Below are 19101 nucleotides of genomic sequence, written 5' to 3' on the forward strand. Positions count from 1 at the left end.
TGAAGGGCCAGGGGACGCTGCTGTGGCAGGGGGAGGGCTTGTCAAGTTTCTGTCGACAGGTAACCTGGCGAGATTTCTCGCGAGTGTAAACAACCTATGTTCATATGGTGGAATAAGCAGCCCATGAATTACTCCCTACTCTCAAACTTAACACTATGACTTTGCATTGAATCAATGCATCACGATATGACAATGCTTGGTGTATTTTAAAACCAAAACCATCCATAAATAAAATGCTACATGCTCGTTAGAATCAACACTAGATAGGGCATGTCAGCTTTGTCTGTAGAAATGTGCGTTCTCGTCATGGAGATTGTACGTGCGCTTTCCAACCTATTTAGGAATGCAACTTTCATGGAATTCATCTGAAATTCCATCAGGAATGGGGTGTAATTGTATAGTGTTAGCATGAAAGAGTAATCATAAATGTATAAATGACAACGCATAGGTGTATATTATTATTATATGGGTATTTATATAGCACTATAGTACATCCCACATGCATGCTCAAAGCGCTGGTAAATGTTCCCTGATATGTCAATCACAGTCATATTACCATTCTTAACTCCTCGGGGAGAATCATGCTGCCACTACGCGCACCAAGTTAATGTGGCTTTCCCATCCTTACTAGGTATATATGACAAAAAACAACATATACTGATTTCATTATTATTATTAGCTCCGTTTCAAACGAGTAGAACTACGGGATAGGAGCGCTCCCAGAAGTCTACTTTACATCTGTTGTGAATTGTCTTATTGCCCCTCCTCATCCTCCTGTCCTTCACTCTCTTCATCTGATGTTATGTCTTCATCTTCAGTCATGCCTTCGACCCAAGACTTATATTGGTACAGATTGGAAAACACGTCATGATACATATTATTATTATTTTTACTCCTACTTGTTTCAGTATTCCTTGTGTCTTTGGACCCAACTGCATATGATACAGATAAGTAATAAATCGGGCATTCGTCTCTATTTGTTCAAATTGGCTTGAATCATGTCTTCGTGTAAACCTCTTGTCATGTACAGCTGTCGTTTCTCATCCAAAAAGTCTTTATTCAGCTCACGTGTACGTGGATACATTTGTCGTATACCTTGCTCTTCGAGATCAGCCATCTTTTTTTTCATGTTGTTTTGTGTGACATCACTTAATGATTCATCATTATCATCATCATCATCATCATCATCATCATTTTCCATTTCAGGACATTGTTTATTGTGTAAATGTCTTTGTAAGTTGTGGTCATTGCTAAAAACCTGACCACAATAGTCACACTCTGACAGTGTACGTGGTGCCTATACAGGAGAGAAGTTGTCGTCTTCCTCCCACATCCTTTTAACTTGGGGTATTCCGGGTGGATCCACTGAAGACTTTACAGGACACCAGTTTCTTCTGTGTTTTTGCAAATCCTGCACGTCTTGAAACATGAGTCAACAGTCATCACAAGATGGCATGGTTGGGAGGTTTTCTTCACACGTCTGCTCACGCTGAAAGGCTCAGACTGAATAGTCCTAGCTTGGAGGTCTCCTTTGAAACTGAATGCATTGGGAGAACGTTGTAAATGAGGAGGTGTTTGGGGTTTTAGATCAACCAACAAGTAGCCATATGGTTTCTGGATTCAGTATTGAAATGGTCTGTGTTACCTGGATACATTTGCCTTGCCAAAGTCATAATGGGTTGTTGATCAATAGGATTGTTGAACAGAAGCAGATAATGGCAGTTTCTTCGTTGTGTGGGATCCTTACTGAAAAACAAATTCTGGCTCAAGGCTATCACTTAGAGATTACGATGATATCTTACTTCCGTAAACAGATTTGTATTGTATAGCTTTCACTAGTCCAGAGCGATTCTTCCTCAGGATATCACGGTGAACGGCTTCCATTTCCTATCGTCGAGGGAAACGGCTACCAGGAACAGTAGAGTAGAGTCACTGGAGGTTTATAAATCGAAATAACCCACATTGGCCTAACTGGGCGTTCAGTGGGATGCGTAATAAGATATCCAGAAAAGCATGTTTACTCGTAAAATCGGGCAAAACGTGCTGTCCTTTTTTTTCATAAAGTTTATTTTGAGATATGTAAAACAGTATGATATCCATAGAAAGGCTTAAATCAGCCATCATATTAAAAGTCTCCAAATATATAGGTAGCATGGCCACCCGAAGATCGACAGGACTGGATATTATTTGTAAATTGTTACTTCCCCAGTTTAATTCCCCTAAAGGATTATCTTATCCTAGTTGATATCTCTATCCCCAAGCCCAAGCCCAACCATCGTCTGCACAACCCGACCTGGTTCTGTTTTTGAGACGACCCCCCATGTCTGTTTGTTTATATAGTGGTAGTGAGACTCCATGGTAGCTACATCCTTAAGAGTTTCACAAGTAAAACTATTATTTTGTACGTCAGCTACTGTTTCTAATGAAGCTAAGTCTAATTTCAAAATGGACATTTAAAAAGTGTCTTTTGTAATACAATATCATCGCACACTAATTTGCATAAAGCCAAAGTCTGTTCCAAATAAGTCGACTTGGACTTACAAAAAAAACCACATTGCTCATTTCTGCTCTAATCTCTCCTCAGTAAAGTCCTTTTTTTCACGTTTCCTATCTCCCTACCACCGAGACTGTAGTTAGGCCAAACTTAGTTTAACAGATATTTCACACTTTCACATATTAACTACATAAATTGTGGATCTAAATGTGAAAAGAAACATTTTATTTTCTATTTCCGACAGTACTTTATTTACATATTAGTAAATACAACTGGTTTATATTTAAGCATCCAGAGCCTGTCATGAAGACCTATGGTTTGTCAACGATGGACTGTTGAACTTGATATTCTCTAAGAGGGTGATGTGCTGTGAACAGAGGGCAAGCGTGAATATCACAGGGAGAAACTGCCAAGGTTGGAATAGTGGCTATTGTAGGCTGACGAGTCCGACAGTGGAACTGCGGAGGACGGCTAACAGAGGGTGATGTGCTGTGAACAGAGGGCAAGCGTGAATATCACAGGGAGAAACTGTCAAGGTTGGAATAGTGGCTATTGTAGGCTGACGAGTCCGACAGTGGAACTGCGGGGGACGGCTAACAACAGTCCGAGAGTGGAACTGCGGAGGACGGATAACAACGCCAGTGACCTGGGCATGGTGTATGTGAACTGTGTGGGTTCGTACTTACAGAGGTCAGGGATTGAGGCCAAACACGGACACTGTTACTTTGTTGCCATATTAACCACCAATTACTTGTTATCTTGTTGTCATAGTAACCTACAGTTGTATCACTATAGAATGTACCCGATATCAGGTATGATCGTATGACTGTGCCGATGTGACGGTGTTGTGGTTAGTGATGGAGGGACTGTGTGCAGGTTATTAAGTGTGCATCATGGTTTGAGTATATTGGGATGGGGAACGCAAAGTTGGGTAACTGCGCGTGAGTTACATGTGAGACACACGTGGTAGTGCATATGTCAATGTTTTGTGTAGTATGAATTTGTGTATGATAGCGTGTTTTGTCTAATATATTTGGGGGGGGGGGGTTAATAAATTTTTGTAACCAATTCTTTTTTTGTTTGTGACAGTCTGTATGGCGGAAATAGTGACTCACTCACTCACTGTGAATGTTGGCTGAAAAGCGGGTGAAAGTTGCTGCTTACATTGAATTGCAATACGTTCAAATTGATCAGTCTGTCAAATGGAGATACCCCTGAACCCGAAAAGTGACAGCCTCTTTAGTAGCGCGTATAACCACCCTGAGCTTGCACACAGGCCGTGCAACGTCGCCTCATTGACTTCACTAGAGTCTGAACGGATGCCTGGGGCAAGTGGTTCCGCTCAAACACCAATCTTTATTCCAGCCGTGCAAGTGTGAGTGGCTGTCTACCTGCAGCAATCCACCGTCCAATTTCGTCCCAGAATGTTCAATGGGAAAGAGACGGCCAATGAAAAACGTTAATGCTGTTCTGAACCAGATAATCCATCGACACCTTTTGCTGTGTGAAAGCAGTAAACGGCGCTGGCGTTGTTGACGTGTCAAAATTGGCCCCACAAATGGCCTTCGGCAGTGGATTCCATCAACCCGAAGACGACGCCTAATCGTATCGCTGGACACTGCACCCCTTAACCCAAGGACTAAGGCTGCTGTTGCTGTTTGAGTTCGGTTCCTTAGATGAGTGACCCGCATGCACCGATCTTGCGCATGAGTTGTCACTTGTTTAAGTCCCGTACGGGGACGATCAGCAGCAACACCGGTCTGCTGAAGACGTTAGCAAGTCGTGTAAAGGTGGTAAGATGACAGCCCAATTGTCTAGCTACAGCGGTTGCAGGGCTACCTCCGTGCAACTTTCCAATGGCCATTCCCCTCTGCTCAATCGTTAGTCTAGGCATCGTTTGTGTGGCGTGTACACCTCTTAGTTTCAATACTGAACTTTTTTTTGACACAAACCGTTATAAAGGATACCTCAGAATGAAATGCTTGCTTTCCATCCAGAACCGTCGATGCGCGTGCTAAATTTATGGTTTTGCTGCACTGTTTGTGTGTTTGTGCGAATGGTTCGTATGGACGTCAAATTGCATGACATTATCTCATGGGATCGTTACGTCACTTTACCATGGACTTTCCATAATACATGAACCCTAACCTTCATGAGATTTCATTTTTTTTAAACTTGCGTTTCTTTTGCTGCTCAGTATATAAGTCAGACCTATCACCAACGTGTTAGGGTGGTCAGGCTCTGATTTGGTTGATGAGTGCGGCGTTAAACAACAAACAAAGACAAATCAGTTAACGTTAACCCACCTTGCCTGAATTAAAGACACCTTTTCTAGGCACTGATCCCCTCCGTGTTCTGGTTGATAGAGCCTCTGCCCATCCGCCTTATTCCAGAACACTTGGTGGCACTGGCTACTCTGCCAGGCGCTCGGAAACCAGGAAATATGACCAGTTGGCTGGTGAAACCTTTGACTGTTTAATCGGATTTAAGTATCTTCCAAATTTTGAGTAGAATTTAAAACATATCTGATTTTACCTCGTACTTCTAAACACACACAAGTTCATGTAATCGTGATGTCTTGGGGGTGCTCCTCTGAATGTACAAAAAGGTTAAATAGATATACAAAAGGTTAAATGGATAAAGTTACCCAAATGGCTTTTGCGCGGCTTCCATATTAACATTTCGACACGTTACCTCTAATAGCGAGAGTTATTTCCCTTTGACCATATAACCTACTCGTGAGCACACTTATCGATGAAATTAGAAATATGCTTCAAATGGACCTTATGTGATGAGTAGGTGAATTTAGTTCTGTTGGGTTTATTTAACAATGCGGACTACTATTTTTTATCTACTATTTTGAAGTAAACAGAAATTGCATCTTCTAATATTGTTTGTTGCAGGAATGTACGAATCTGATGTGTACTTGTAGATTTACAGATATCTGCTGTTTAGATGTGATGACTTGTATTTATCGTGGCACCGTTGATAAACAAGAGGATATTGTGAAACTGAGATCGTAATCGTTTTTTACAACGTGTCTCGTCTAAAACGGACAATGTAATGAGAAACACTTTGGTAAATTCCATGCCCAGACTGAAAAACAATCGCGATTATTGGTGGGCCCATCTCGAGAGTGGGAGAGTTTATCGGTTTCTTACGGCATAATGTTCTGCCGTTAGTCTGAAATGTAACTAAAGCGTTCCACGGCCATTTAGTCCATTGATGCGTCCAGAGTTGTCGCCCTTTCATTACAATGCGGACATCTTCGATTCCGTTTGCTAAACTGCATTTAATAGGTGTTCCGTTTCGAGGGAACATAAATGTACTGTTTTGAAAGAAGTTCGTTATTTCCAAACGGAATCTACTAAATCGTAGATCAGAACGGAGTATCTCAAAGCTACCGGGAATCCTCGTATTTACGCCCTGTCGTTATTAAGCACATGAGCCTAATAACGAGTTTGGGTGGGCTTAATAACGAGTTTGGATTTTGGAATTTAAGCCCATAGGCTCACTTCTGGACACGATAAGAACAGATTTACCTTGGTCTTCGGGCATTTGCATGGATGGTCACATTCTCAAAGTTATGGGGATCTCGTGAATGTTCCAAAATGCAAAGTCCCAAAATATATTTAACTTTGTTTCCAAAGGCGGATCAATGACCGAAGCCCTGATTTCAATGCAACAGTTTGAATTTTAAAGAGTTCTCTCAAATTATAATAGTTATGTTGAAAAGATGATTGAATTCGTTTATGGAATAAGATTCGTTCCATTAAAAGTTAAAAAGAACAACGTTTTGTTGTATTTTACATCCTGAATTGAATTAATTTCAGAAAAAATGTTTCTTAGATGAAGTGGATCAAATTCGAGGATTCCCGATAGGTTAGGGTTTCTCGAGGCGGACTATGCACGTTTTGTAAGCTCGCAGTATTTCTAACATGTTTTCTGAATGTTAATCTTCTTTTCTAATAAATAAAACATCTGAATTGAACATAACTACGCATGCAATGTTATATTGGAAGTTAACCCGTTACGGCAAAGATACTTTTTCTGTTGTCAGTTTTGTCTTGTTTGACAAGATAACATAGTGTAATATTTCCGCTTACAACTGGACGCTTACAACTCCACGTGAAGGATAAAAAAAGTGCAAGCTTTTTCGGAGGTTATCTTATGTTGAGATACATATGTAAACGTGAGTCCATATATACACCTCACAATACGAATGTCACAAGAGTTTTTTTCAATCTATTCCTCTTGTTTAAACTTACAAGGATCCAATAATTATCTTTCTCCTTTTCACCTTCAGACTTGGCTATGTCCTGTATAGGACGCTTTGTATAAGTGTGTGAGCGATCCTCATGATCAATTGCAAGTATAGCTCGTGTTGAAATGCATGATTCTTCAAAATGTCCAATACTGACACAAATTTACAACCTTAAGTCATGAAGGAGATTCAATACATGCTGGTCATTGACAGGGTTGAACCGAGTCAAAGTGACTTTATGTATTCTTGTGCTATGAAGGCAACTACTATGTCATGCCTTTGAGAACTTATATCCCGAAAATATCCAACAGTATGACTTTTCTCTTTTGCCATTTGTTCTAAAGGCTGTGTATCGTTCAGTAACACAAGGGGTGGAGTTAGAGCATTTCATGAATTGAGCCTCGTGTGCTCAGGCAATATGTAATACAAGACCAATCTTGTGGATAACAACTTCCTGGTTTATTTTCACACCGTTTCTCGGCTAGTCAAGAAGAGACAAGAACTAGCCAAGAAACGTTGTGAAAATTAACCAAGAAGTTGTTATCCATAAGATTTGTCTTGTATTACTGAGCCAACTTCTAAATGCCTTTGAATAATTTCAGGTAATATGTAATATACTATCTACATTGGAAGTGGAAATTCCTCGCCCTTGGTAAATATGCTGTTTCAAATGTGCAATCCGTGTTCGATTATGCAAAAACATTTTGTAATAAACCTAAGCTTGTTTGAAATCTTTAGAAAGAAACTGTTTAAACAATCAAGTGAAAATGATAGAACTGTCAGATAATCAAGTGCTGTTTATCTAAATGTGTTTCGATATTTCTCCCCTCACTTCTGCTTGATTTCATTGCACAGTGATTCCACCAGGACTCTGAATTATGTTTAGATATCAGTTATTACAGCAGTATGTACTGACACTGGGACCTGTGACCGAGCAATGACACCATCAACTACATTCCATAGTTTTCAAATGGAATGATATAGGTGAGAATATCAAATCCAGCTTCTGTCCCTTGAGTTATTTCCCTTTATCAAAGGGAAGCTACACTAGTCAGTAAGACGTCACGTTTGTTCCGAGTCTGCCTGATTAATTCGTTGTTCGACATTGCTAAATTCAGTTTAATTGAACAACAGAAGTAAACAACGCAAAAAGTAGATGCTGTCTACGGCAAACCTTGGTTTCAAAGTTTTCACCACACCGTGTTTGCTATAGCACTCTTAGTTCTATTATTTCTGAGAAACTTTTCTCTACATGTGTTATGTATCAATTCCCTTTATTGATGAGGCCGAGTATATATGCCTCACAGCTGTATCGGTGAAGAGAGAATCTTGTAAAAAATCAGTTTCTTTGGAAGAAGGTGGTTTGCACAGCGACAAAGATGCCCCAGGAAGAACAATTTTCGTGTAATACTGGCTTCTCTTGAGATCCAACACAGGAAGAAATTAGCTCTGTTCGTTCTGGTGCACCAAGGAAGACCTTGTGCTAATTTCAGAGCAATACGTTGAGCTCTTTCAAGAGCAATAAGTTCATGTGGGGACAATTCAGACCAGCGCTCACAACCAAAGAGGGCTTCTTGGATGCAAACAGACTGAATCGGGTTAGAGCTAGTTAGGGGTTTAGTGCTTTAGCATGGAGACCTGAGTCTATAAGAGCAGTAGAAGAGGACCTCAGTTTGGAGACTACATCAAGAGTTCTCTCCCATGTATTGGTAGACTTCCAGGACAATCCCTACATGTTTGATTTCTTATTACTATGCCATAGAGTCGATGTTCGTTTTTGTCAACCTCATCAGTTTGCTTTTAGAAGGCGAGAATGTAAATCGCCAACTCGCGTTATATAACTTGTTTGAGTGGCATTTTAGAAGTTGAGACGTACAATATAGAACAAGTTTTATGGATAACAAGTTTTACGAAATAAAGAAGTTGTTATCCATAAAACTTGTTCTATATCGCGTTATATAGCTCTCACATATTGATAGCATGTCCTGCACACACGTTGAGAGTGAATGAGTGAGTATGGCGCTACGCCGTTTTAAGCAATATTACAGCAATATCACGGCGGGGGGATACCAGAAATGGGCTTCACCCATTGTACCGGACACGGATCTTCGGCGTGACGAGCTAACACTTTAACCACAAGGTTACCCCACAGCCCCATTCACGTTGAGACCGGGCTCATGATAGCTATGTCGTCAGTTTGAATTGGGGACGGGATCTGCAGATCAAGGACAATGACACCTTTCTTACTGGTGGACAGTTGTTTGAGGAGTTAATATAGTGAACAGGTGTCTTATTGAATTTCCACTATGCTATAAATGTTGTCAAATATTGTCCATAGGCTGTCAAGGATTCCTACATTGTGCAGTGTGTACATAAGACCGGCCATCCAAGAAAACAGCATATAAGGAATTAGATCTCTCCATGATGTGGTTCAATTTCTTGTACAATGTATTGTCACAGGACGATCCCTTCATAAAACTAAACTGTTGATTGGATGGGAACACCTTACTGTCTGTGATTTGGGGTATCCTTTTGCTGATGTCCATTTCAAAAACGTTGTAGATCACTGGCAGTAGAGTTACGCCGCAATATGAGTCAAGAGAAGTACGGGGTTTCTTTCCTCCTTTATGTATGAAAACATTAGCTCGAAAATGAGTGAAAACATATAATATTTATTAATGGTCGGGTATTTATAATAATTTCTAAAATCATTTGTTTTGCAGTTTTATGAGACATGTACACAGTATACACCCTGTAGAAAGAATGCTAAAATGTTACATACATGTGAACGTATGAGGTAGTGATGAAGTGATTTGGCATGCAATAACGAGCATGTGTTTGGATACACATTAAAAGACACGCAAAAGACACGACTTTTATGGACTGATGGTAACGCTGTTAAAAGTCAATATTTGCAAGTTTGACATTTTAACCTGTTGTTCAGTGATATGTTCACCACGATTCAAGAGTGAATACGTCCACTTATATATGTATCCCAATTGCGTAGATCAATGCTCATGATGTTTATCACTGGATTCTCTGGTCCAGACTCGATTATGATGAGAGCGGCTTTACAAAAACCTACCAAACCAAACCGTGTAGAATCGGTACAATGTTATTATGTTATCCACCAGTCGTTAAGTAATTGTTGGCAAGTTCAATGTTATTAATGTTTATTGTTGGCAAGTTCCATGTTATTAATGTTTATTGTTGGCAAGGTCCATGTTATTAATGTTTATTCTGAAATGAGTTGTTTGCAGTCTAAACGTTAATAGGTCCTTTTATATTTCGAAAATCGATGGTTACCCCTGTAACCATCCACAGTATATCACGCTATAGTTCATGCAAGAATGTCCATCCCTGATTGGTTCACGTGACTTTGAATAAATTACCATGTATGCCCGGTGGACAGCTGTACAACGTCCAAGTTGGGAATAAATCATTAATACCGCACCCCATGGAAAAAGCATGCATCCACGGCAGTCATTGAACCGGGAACCAGTAGTTCAGATCGACAAGTCGGTACCATGTTAGTAAAATATATGATTGAATTTCAGTTTGTTTTAATGTTATATTTACATAATGTGAGATTTAAATATTCGGTAAGATAAATTCGTTGTAGCATTATGATTCGGGTTATACGGAGCTGTATGCGTCCCGTGCTTGGGTTTATCCACCGAAACCCCGTATATCCCGAATGATAATACTACAACTTATATTGTAATGGGGACGTAATGTATGCATGTCTACTTCTGTATCATGAGGAACAGGATATTCCGGAGTATTTTCTTACTCCAAATTTCAGGTTAATGAAATGTAGGAAGTACAGTAAGTAGATAGGGACATCCGAGAACAGCAAACGTGATTAGATTACGAAGGTGGACACTTATCAGGAGAAGACAATAGATAATTGGTGCTGATTGGTACTTAACAATGGTCAAATGGAAGCCATGAGTAAATCTGTCTTTGCATAGCATTTTAGTTTGGAAGTCAATACTGACAAATCTATGGAAAACAACTTAATTTTAGTATTATGTGAGTTTGGTGTCTAGCGGACAAGGTACAAGAATATGTCCCAAACCGCCGCACTCAGAAACTAAAAGAATTTTTTGGTATGGGGTGAGTTTGATTTTTACACCGTTTTCAGCAATATTCCAGCAATATGGCGTGACGAACGACCGCTTTAACCACCAGGCTACCCAACCACCTGGCAGTACAGGAGCAATTCCAGGCAGAATTGTCGCCTAATGGGTAATGAGCGCTGACTGGCAATGAACAAAAGGAGGGCAAGGGGTAATTAGCATTGATTGGATACGATGATATACATGAAAGCCGGTTTGATATATAGTGGCACAGATAATTAAATTAAGTTCCAAGATATGATCCCTGATCAAGTTTCATGGCTAGCATCACTTCCAAATGCAATTCAAGTTTGTTTTTGTTTTCGTTTATCAAACTTATATCTATTTTCATACTTGATAGTATAGATCGATGTTCATGTTGCCAATAACTTAATTGTCTTTTTCAGATTGGATCATTCATAGGTGGCCGTCAACCAGGTGAGATATTGCTGTGCGTGGCGTTAACGAACAGCCAAACAGATCTAATGCAGGGACAAGGATTGCACATGTGAATTTGTATCAACATTACCTAATCACTAGTTTCTCATTAGGATGCTAGATCTTGCATTTGGTATTGATGACGGTGCATAATAAATTGGTTGAGCTGGAATCTTGGATGTTGCCTGTTGTTACAGATTCCAGCGATGAAGGTGTATTTACTGCGTAGGAGCTGAAGGCTGGGCTGTTGTTCCCCAGTTGTAGTAAGCGTACACTGGAGTGTAGTTCATGTCCCCTTTGGTATACTCAGAGTCATCCTCATCCTTTATGTTCACTGTTCCAAACGCACTATCGGCATAGGTCGGTGGTGCTGAAACCGCAAACAATGCTCTTACTTTCTAGGAACGTGAATGACATAGGTAACACGAACGAAGACCCCGCTGCAGCAAACACGTAACAGGCATGAACAGGTTGATGCATATGGTATAGAGGATGGTGCACTGTTACAATGAAGGCTAGAGTTGAAAACTTCCCGTATATCTGAATGAACATAACATCGAGAGACAAACTGAACATCTTTGCGTTCCCGTATGCTTCGTTTTCTCATAAGCGATTTTTTATACAGGCATCTCAATGAGTCGGGTGAGTGAGTACCCATGTGGGGTTCGAGCACGGGACTGCGGCTTGACGAGCGCCCGCTTCAACCAACCGCCACAAAGGCCTCGGAAATAACAACTAGGTAATATTTTTTATTTCTTTTGCAAAATGTTAGGTGGTATTTTTTATTGATGTTCTGCCGGTAGTCTATAGATACGTAATTCTACGATGGTATTAGGCATAGAGAGCCATGGTGGGTGAGTGAGTTGTTTTACGCCGCTTTTAGAAATATCCAAGCATTGTACCAATGTGGGGAATCGAACCCGGGTCTTCGGCGTGACGAGTGAACGCTTTAATCACTAGGCTACCCCACCGCCCCTGCTAGGGATGTTTACGAACAGGTTGTAAATTTGAGGAATAAACATGGTAACATGAAGAAAGAAGAAACTCACGCATTGAAGCTTCAGGTGGAGCAGAAGCCTGTGTCCCTCCCTGGTAGAGCTGGGAATGACTAGGACCCTGCAGCGGAGGAGGAAATCCGTACTGCTGGACTGTGGACCTGAGTGGAATGGATCCGATGATCAGTTTGATCGGTATTTCTAACTGGAATGCGGGTCCAGCAGGAGTTACGCAGAACTGAAACACAAGGAACAATAGTCCATACATCCTTTGGTGACATATTTAGGCCATGGAGGCAGTTAAAATATTTATTGCACAACAAGAAATGTGAAAACAAGAATGCTCGCTTGCAAGCGACAGTGAGCTAAATTACTGTCCGAAAATGGTACATTTCCTCTCACAAGCATGGTTTATTGCCTGTAACAAGGAAGCATAACGGTCGGAAAAGCTTCAAAGACTGCGTTGGTTTTCAAGTATATGGATAATATATAGAAAGTCACTTTCATCAATGCAAGAACAATTACCTTCACATAGTAATCAATTACAATGATTCTGCATCCATGTAGTTTGGATGGCGGCAATGGTGGTATCGGTAGAAGGTCTCCATTCCATGTATCCGAGTCTCCAGGAAGAATTTCTCCGTGGGATATTTCCCCTATTTTTCGATAGTCTGTGCGTGACTTTCTTGTTGAGTGAAAGATGATTACCTACAACATAGATTGTAGTTTCTAAAGAGAATTACATGACTCAATGATACCCAGATCTAAAATGAACAAGATGTTGAAATGGAGCATCACTATTACTGCATCACAATATTCATAAAACTGAATGTAATAAGGATAATTGTATAGTATATCCAGCTGAAACTAGCTTTACTAGAATCCCACAATCTGGAATTTAAAGTACGGAATGGATTTCAATCTCTTTCTAAAGTTAACACTATTAGCAGTAGACTACGTATACTCCATACATTGGTATATAATTACATTAGAAACATTCATCAAATTGAGATGACAAAGTACCTTAAGTTAATCAAACAGCTATCCATTGAATATTCTCGTATTTTGGTTTTACACTTCCAAAGCAAACATGAAAACAGACATTATCGCCAGGGAATACAACATCTCAATGTTTTCTTTAGATATACATTGATGGGGCATCATCCAGCAATAAGAACTCTCGCGTACGATTAGAACATGCCATGGAAAGTAAGCAAGTAAAGTTAACTTCTGTTATCAAGTTAGGAAGTTATATGTTCACACACTGTAGTCTTACATACCATGAATAACTCGGCGTATGATCTCTTCATCCTCCTGTTACTGTGGTTGATGACCTCAGCTTTGATAGGAATAGATTCCCCAGGAACGTAGCCACATCGGTCAATTTGAAACTTGCAGCTGATTGGCCCAGATTTGCAGCACAAGCAACACAGGGTCTTTTCATTTTCTCCCCGTGAACCAACCTGCAATAAAAACAGCAATAAGTTATTACTCCTGCATTTCGGTATCGTTAAACACTTTTTGTGCACCAATATCCTGCAAACAAATGAACAAATCTTCGTGATTTTACAACCACAATGAAGGACTTTTAGCATCCTTGCATAGTACGACCATTTGCCGTAGCCCACAAAGATCGATTACTAAAGCGTTCGATGAAACATAAGACTTAAAGCGTTCAGCTACATGGACACAATATCTAATGCCTATATCATTGTGATTGCTATTATATTGATAAAAGCGGCATGATTTCTCACTGATAGGAATGAGTCCTTCAAGATAATCATTACAAAAAAGTGTCTATCCTTTTCGAAACACGAATGACTGTGTGGTGACTAAAGAATATACCTTTGAACTATATGGCACGTTGGAATGTCACATGATGTTTGTGTACGTGATACATGTTGATGTCGAATTATACGGTTTTTATGTCATTATTAATTTGAAATCTTTCAAGCAACATTTCAAATGGAATAATTTAAAAACAACAACTTTCGCCTACCGCAGCTCCAGGGTCTGAGTTGAGGTCGAGTAGATTGACGACAGTAAAAGCTCTTTTCGTTGTGTGGTCGAACTTCCAAGGTTTGTCAATGGTAGCATTGAGATAGTATCTTATCCTCCCGAACGAACCTTCAAACGAGGAAGGTATTCCATCTCGCAACTGGTATCGGAAGGGGTATGTATAACTTCCTGCATGCAGAGTAGGGTTGTCTCCCCCTTGCCCCGACGCTGCAAAACAGACAATATATGTTTAGTGTTCTTGAGGTTTATGCACACGGCATGGCGAAGGACAGCAAGTCTGTTTCTAACATATAAGTGTCATATTGAAGCAGTTTCTAACATATTTTAAAGATCAGTGTATTTTAGCAGGTTTCATTTTCAGCTTAACATATGTTGTGAATAGTTTTCGACTCAACATGTCCACTGACGTATTGTTGAAAACAATTATATCACCCATACTTTGACTTCTGTTTTCACCTCCTCTCAATATATATTTGCTTTTCTTTATCATGATGACATACATGTTATGTCCCTTACAATCACGAATGTTTATTTTTTTGTAAATATTTCATGTGTTGACACAACATACCAGCTGGAAAATATAATAATATTAATCAAGAGAACTTTATCACATTTGGGCCACTCTCGAATACGTTTGAACACTGATGTTCTCATTAATACCTTGTCGATTCCTTGACCTTGTTCAAACCCACTGCCTGCATATCAACATGATTACAATGTTTGACACGCACTTTCATAGTTTACTTTTGTGTTCATCCTATTATGATTTGAGGACAAGTATCCCTATAAACTACATGTACACCTACAGTTGGAATTTTCTTCTAGAACGGCAATCGAGACATAAAAACGAGGTCATAACGAACAGGCTTACAACAAGCTAAATTTAAGATTTAGATATCGGCGTTCAACAACTAGAGCGGAGTCGGTAATTACTGAAAAAAAAGCTAAAAATGAACTAAATTGAGTACCGTATATATTTTCCGAATTATAGGTCCATCGTGACATAGTTTTCTGTGAACATACCTTCAACTAAAACCTTTAACAAAACTGTCGTCAGAAAATAGAAATCGAAACACTAAAAAAGGAGAACAAGGAAGGCGACAAACAACGGGCATCACATCTTTCAGTAAATGTGTGTTTGAGTGATGAGAGCCAACAGGTCTGTCCAAAACGGTGTTGCCGCTTTCTGAAAATCGCATCCAAGACCAAGGTTTTGTTGCTTTTGTATAGTACATAGTTCACTAATCCTTCACAAGGCCGCGCTGTCGTTCACTTCCGATTAAATCTCATTCACAAATGAAAAGAAACACAAAAGAATAATACTGAGGAAGTACAATTCTTGTATACAGTCTTTGAATTATCAGTGTTATCTTGGGCAGATAGGTCACCAATCAAATAACAGTTGCAACAAATGGTACCTTGCAGAATTATTTGGAATTTGAGGCTAAATTTTGTGCTGTTGCTATAATTATATTGTACTGACGTCCATTCATTCTTCTCTAATCATTCCTGAAATTAGGCGGGGTATGTTATTAGCGGACACCGTTCTATGTGACAGTGAAATTGCCACAATAATAAATGTATAACAGTTCTTATTGGGATGAATTCACATGATACTTATCGAGTCACATGTCACGTGTGTTGATCCTAGATGTCCGACAGTCGAATGTGTTTATCGAACTACTGTTATAACGAACTACAATTAATGCTTTCCTTGTGTATGTTGTAAACGTTGTTCAGTGTTGTTTACAATGCACGTGTCATAATTTGAAAGTTCCATGTACCATTTTCCTAGGGTACTATTTAGTTAGAAAAATATGACTCCAAATTATTCATAAGCATGCAAAAATATAATTTCGCGCGTCTGAACTGCAGTCCATGAATAAGATAAATATCTCAAACTGAACCTTGTCACGCAATGTTGTCATCCGATCGCGCCACTTTTCAACGTGTACATGTAATTCACTTACCTGTTTCCGTCATAGGAAACACACACCATTTATTATGAGTGGTTTTTCTTTTGGTTGTTTTTCCTACCTTTTCCAAATAAAACCAGTTCAGAATTGAAGTAGGTCTCGTGGGCTGAGTAATGCCTAACAGTCGTGCGTTTGCCCGACGTATGAGTCTCCGACCATCTCACAATAGCGCCACCGTAGAATTGAAGCCTTATCCCTGTCAAATAGAGCAAATGTTCTAATATCTTATCAAAGGCGTATTCGATTTATTAGCTGAATTCTACACACCACAGCTGAACACGCTGAAACATGTACAGTTGTGACACACGTACTTTTAGTCAGCAGTTTGACTTAACACTATCCCATGTAAATATACACAATTAATAAGCACTCGACTAGAACCTCAGCAGGTACAACTGAATAATCTGCCTTCTCAAGCATGTTTCTCGTGTTGACATTACATTAACCGTCGGGGTATAATTAATGTGTGGAACGACCTAATTTTACCTGAAAATCATTCCAGACTTGTAAAAGAGTTTTGGTTTGATCTATTCAAGTGTTGTGATTCCTTTGAACATGCAAACATATGACCGAGGGAACGGTCATATATATAAACGTTCTGACAGGTACTTTGCAACTGCTTAGGTTGGGTTGTGATCCATATCCACCCTCACTGAGCCGCCATCACATTAGAACTCACATTTGCATGCAATACATCGTGGAGACGAGTTAATAATGATCATTTCGTCATTCGGAACGAGGGTGGTTATATCTGAATTTGGATGTTTGCATACACTGTAAGCTTCCCCCCTATCACTGCAGTTTTGTTTTACTTGTTGATTTATGTGTATGTGACGACCCACCCGTTGAACCCTATTCGCGTGTTACCCGTGAAGTAAGCATCAAGAGAGAGAGAGAGAGATTTCGTAATTCTGGTGTAGCTTATGTATGTTTATGATAATTTTGCAATAAACAGCTACAAATGAACTAAACTGAATTTCTACATATATATATATATAAAGAGGGAGAGAGAGGGAGAGAGAGAGAAAGAGAGGGGGGGAGGGAAGAGAGAGAGATATATATTCCGTAATTCTGGTGTATGTATGTTTATTTTAATTTTGCAACTTGTCTATAGGTTTTACCCTACCCCGCCGGTCATCATGGTTAATAGACTAACCTGACCGGGTTACTGACTTGCCTCGCTGACTTGGCTGACACGTGTCATACATGTCTAGACTCGATTATCTACAGACCGCCGTGATATTGCTGGGTGCAGCGTTAAACAATAAACCAGGAAACATAGTGATCAAAGTGTGATTTGGTGGAAATAACGTCTCTGATACATATCACAGATCCAACCCTTACACTAGTCCCCGCCCTTCGACCTCCACCCCGCGCTTACACACACACACACACACGTACGAACCCGCTCTCCACACACACATACCTCCGATTCTCAAGGCGCATTTTAGCAATTTTTGAATATTTATATATTTCCAATTGTCTAGATGTCTAAGTGTTATCCATTACCTACCTCTCATTTTCATTTCCTCGTTCAGTTCCACCGTGACATGTCCCTCAAGGAACTGGCCCGGGTAATACACTGCTTGGGGATTGTTTAAACTTATTGAAAATAGCTTCAGTTTACCCATGGTTGCGAAGTCTGTGTGTCAGGTTATGTGTTGGTCGTCGATCTGAGGTTGTAGAAATATGGGCAATCACATTATATTATTGCGACATACCACTGAAGGGTGCAAACACAGCATAATCTATTCCAATCACAAGCGTCCGCGCCGTTTCACAACCATGACTTGTGCCGCTCTGTTGTTTGGGTGGGTCGTTGGCAACGGGGTCAGGCTGCAGCCGAGCACGTAGTACACCGTTACGATAAGCTGGTGTTTGCTTACATGTACATGTGGGTTCTGTGGCGTATATACTCCCTTACTAAAAGAGATCATGAAACTGTTAATAACAAATTTAATAACACAGGAAAGTGTCGACAACCAACATTCCAATCAAGAACGTTTAAAGACATTATTACACACCACACTTCTCTAACAATAAATAATATATTCTCTCAATACTTCTATAGTACCGTATAATTTATGGCCAAAAAAATACGTATTTAGATTACAATATTAAATTACAAAGTTCGAAAGAATTAATGCAACTTTGCATTAAATTGACTCTCGCGCTCTCCACCAGCCGAACATTATTTCAAACGAACCCCATAGAGTTATGTCCCTTGTAGTGCTCTTTACGAATATCCAACGCACAACAGTTTTCGATGTACGAAACAATTGTTTACATTCCATATATGTCAAGTGTTCTCTGTTTGAAAGCTGTTCACCTCGAAGTTTCAATTATCGATTCCAGGCAGGTCGTAAGGGATAATAAGTCCTTTATTAGACCAGAATATTGTCGAAAATGTATGACATTTTGCTTTTAAGTCTATACAACCAAATACCAATGCTCTTCCTGTTCTTTGCATGTGTTCCAAACAATAGCGCACACGGGTGTGTGGGCTATCATGTTCAGAGATGGCCCATTGTTTTCTGTGAATCATTACTCATGTTTCTTTTCTTCATTGTTTATGGACGTCAATGGCGGTATTGAATGTCGAAATTGCGGCAATCATCGCTGTGCATTTTTGCAGATGTCTCCCAATTCACATTGGACTTCTTTGAGAGGTGCTGTGGGGTATTTCAACATGCCCCTGGATACTTTATGATGGTGCATACCCTTTGTTTGGGTTGACGTATTGTTTTTCGTCACGACAACGCCGGGGCTTTTCATGCACAAATCAGTGCTCTCT

The 19101-nt window shown here is 39.8% G+C and overlaps 1 protein-coding gene across 1 annotated transcript; it reads right to left on the minus strand.

Moving 5' to 3' along the window:
* Positions 1 to 9412: 9412 nt before the first annotated feature.
* Positions 9413 to 18085, minus strand: LOC124259267 (arrestin domain-containing protein 3-like). Its single transcript, XM_046693375.1, has 7 exons — positions 17821 to 18085; positions 16369 to 16503; positions 14312 to 14538; positions 13593 to 13775; positions 12838 to 13020; positions 12367 to 12550; positions 9413 to 11687 (listed from the first exon to the last, which is right to left on the minus strand). Exons 1-7 carry the CDS (start codon positions 17936 to 17938, stop codon positions 11536 to 11538), a joined length of 1182 nt encoding a protein of 393 aa, XP_046549331.1. The 5' UTR covers positions 17939 to 18085; the 3' UTR covers positions 9413 to 11535.
* Positions 18086 to 19101: the final 1016 nt, after the last annotated feature.

The sequence above is a fragment of the Haliotis rubra genome, unplaced genomic scaffold (genome assembly GCF_003918875.1).
Source record: "Haliotis rubra isolate DU_JTF1 unplaced genomic scaffold, ASM391887v1 Scf716, whole genome shotgun sequence".
Lineage (NCBI taxonomy): Eukaryota > Metazoa > Mollusca > Gastropoda > Lepetellida > Haliotidae > Haliotis > Haliotis rubra.

Excerpts from the sequence above, each read along its gene's own strand:
- LOC124259267 (XM_046693375.1), bottom strand. The coding sequence starts at position 17,938 with ATGGGTAAACTGAAGCTATTTTCAATAAGTTTAAACAATCCCCAAGCA. Across the intron at positions 13,776-14,311 it reads ACTCAGACCCTGGAGCTGCG|GTTGGTTCACGGGGAGAAAA; the intron begins GTAGGCGAAAGT and ends TTTTTATTGCAG. Across the intron at positions 11,688-12,366 it reads TCCACCTGAAGCTTCAATGC|CACCACCGACCTATGCCGAT; the intron begins GTGAGTTTCTTC and ends TTGCGGTTTCAG.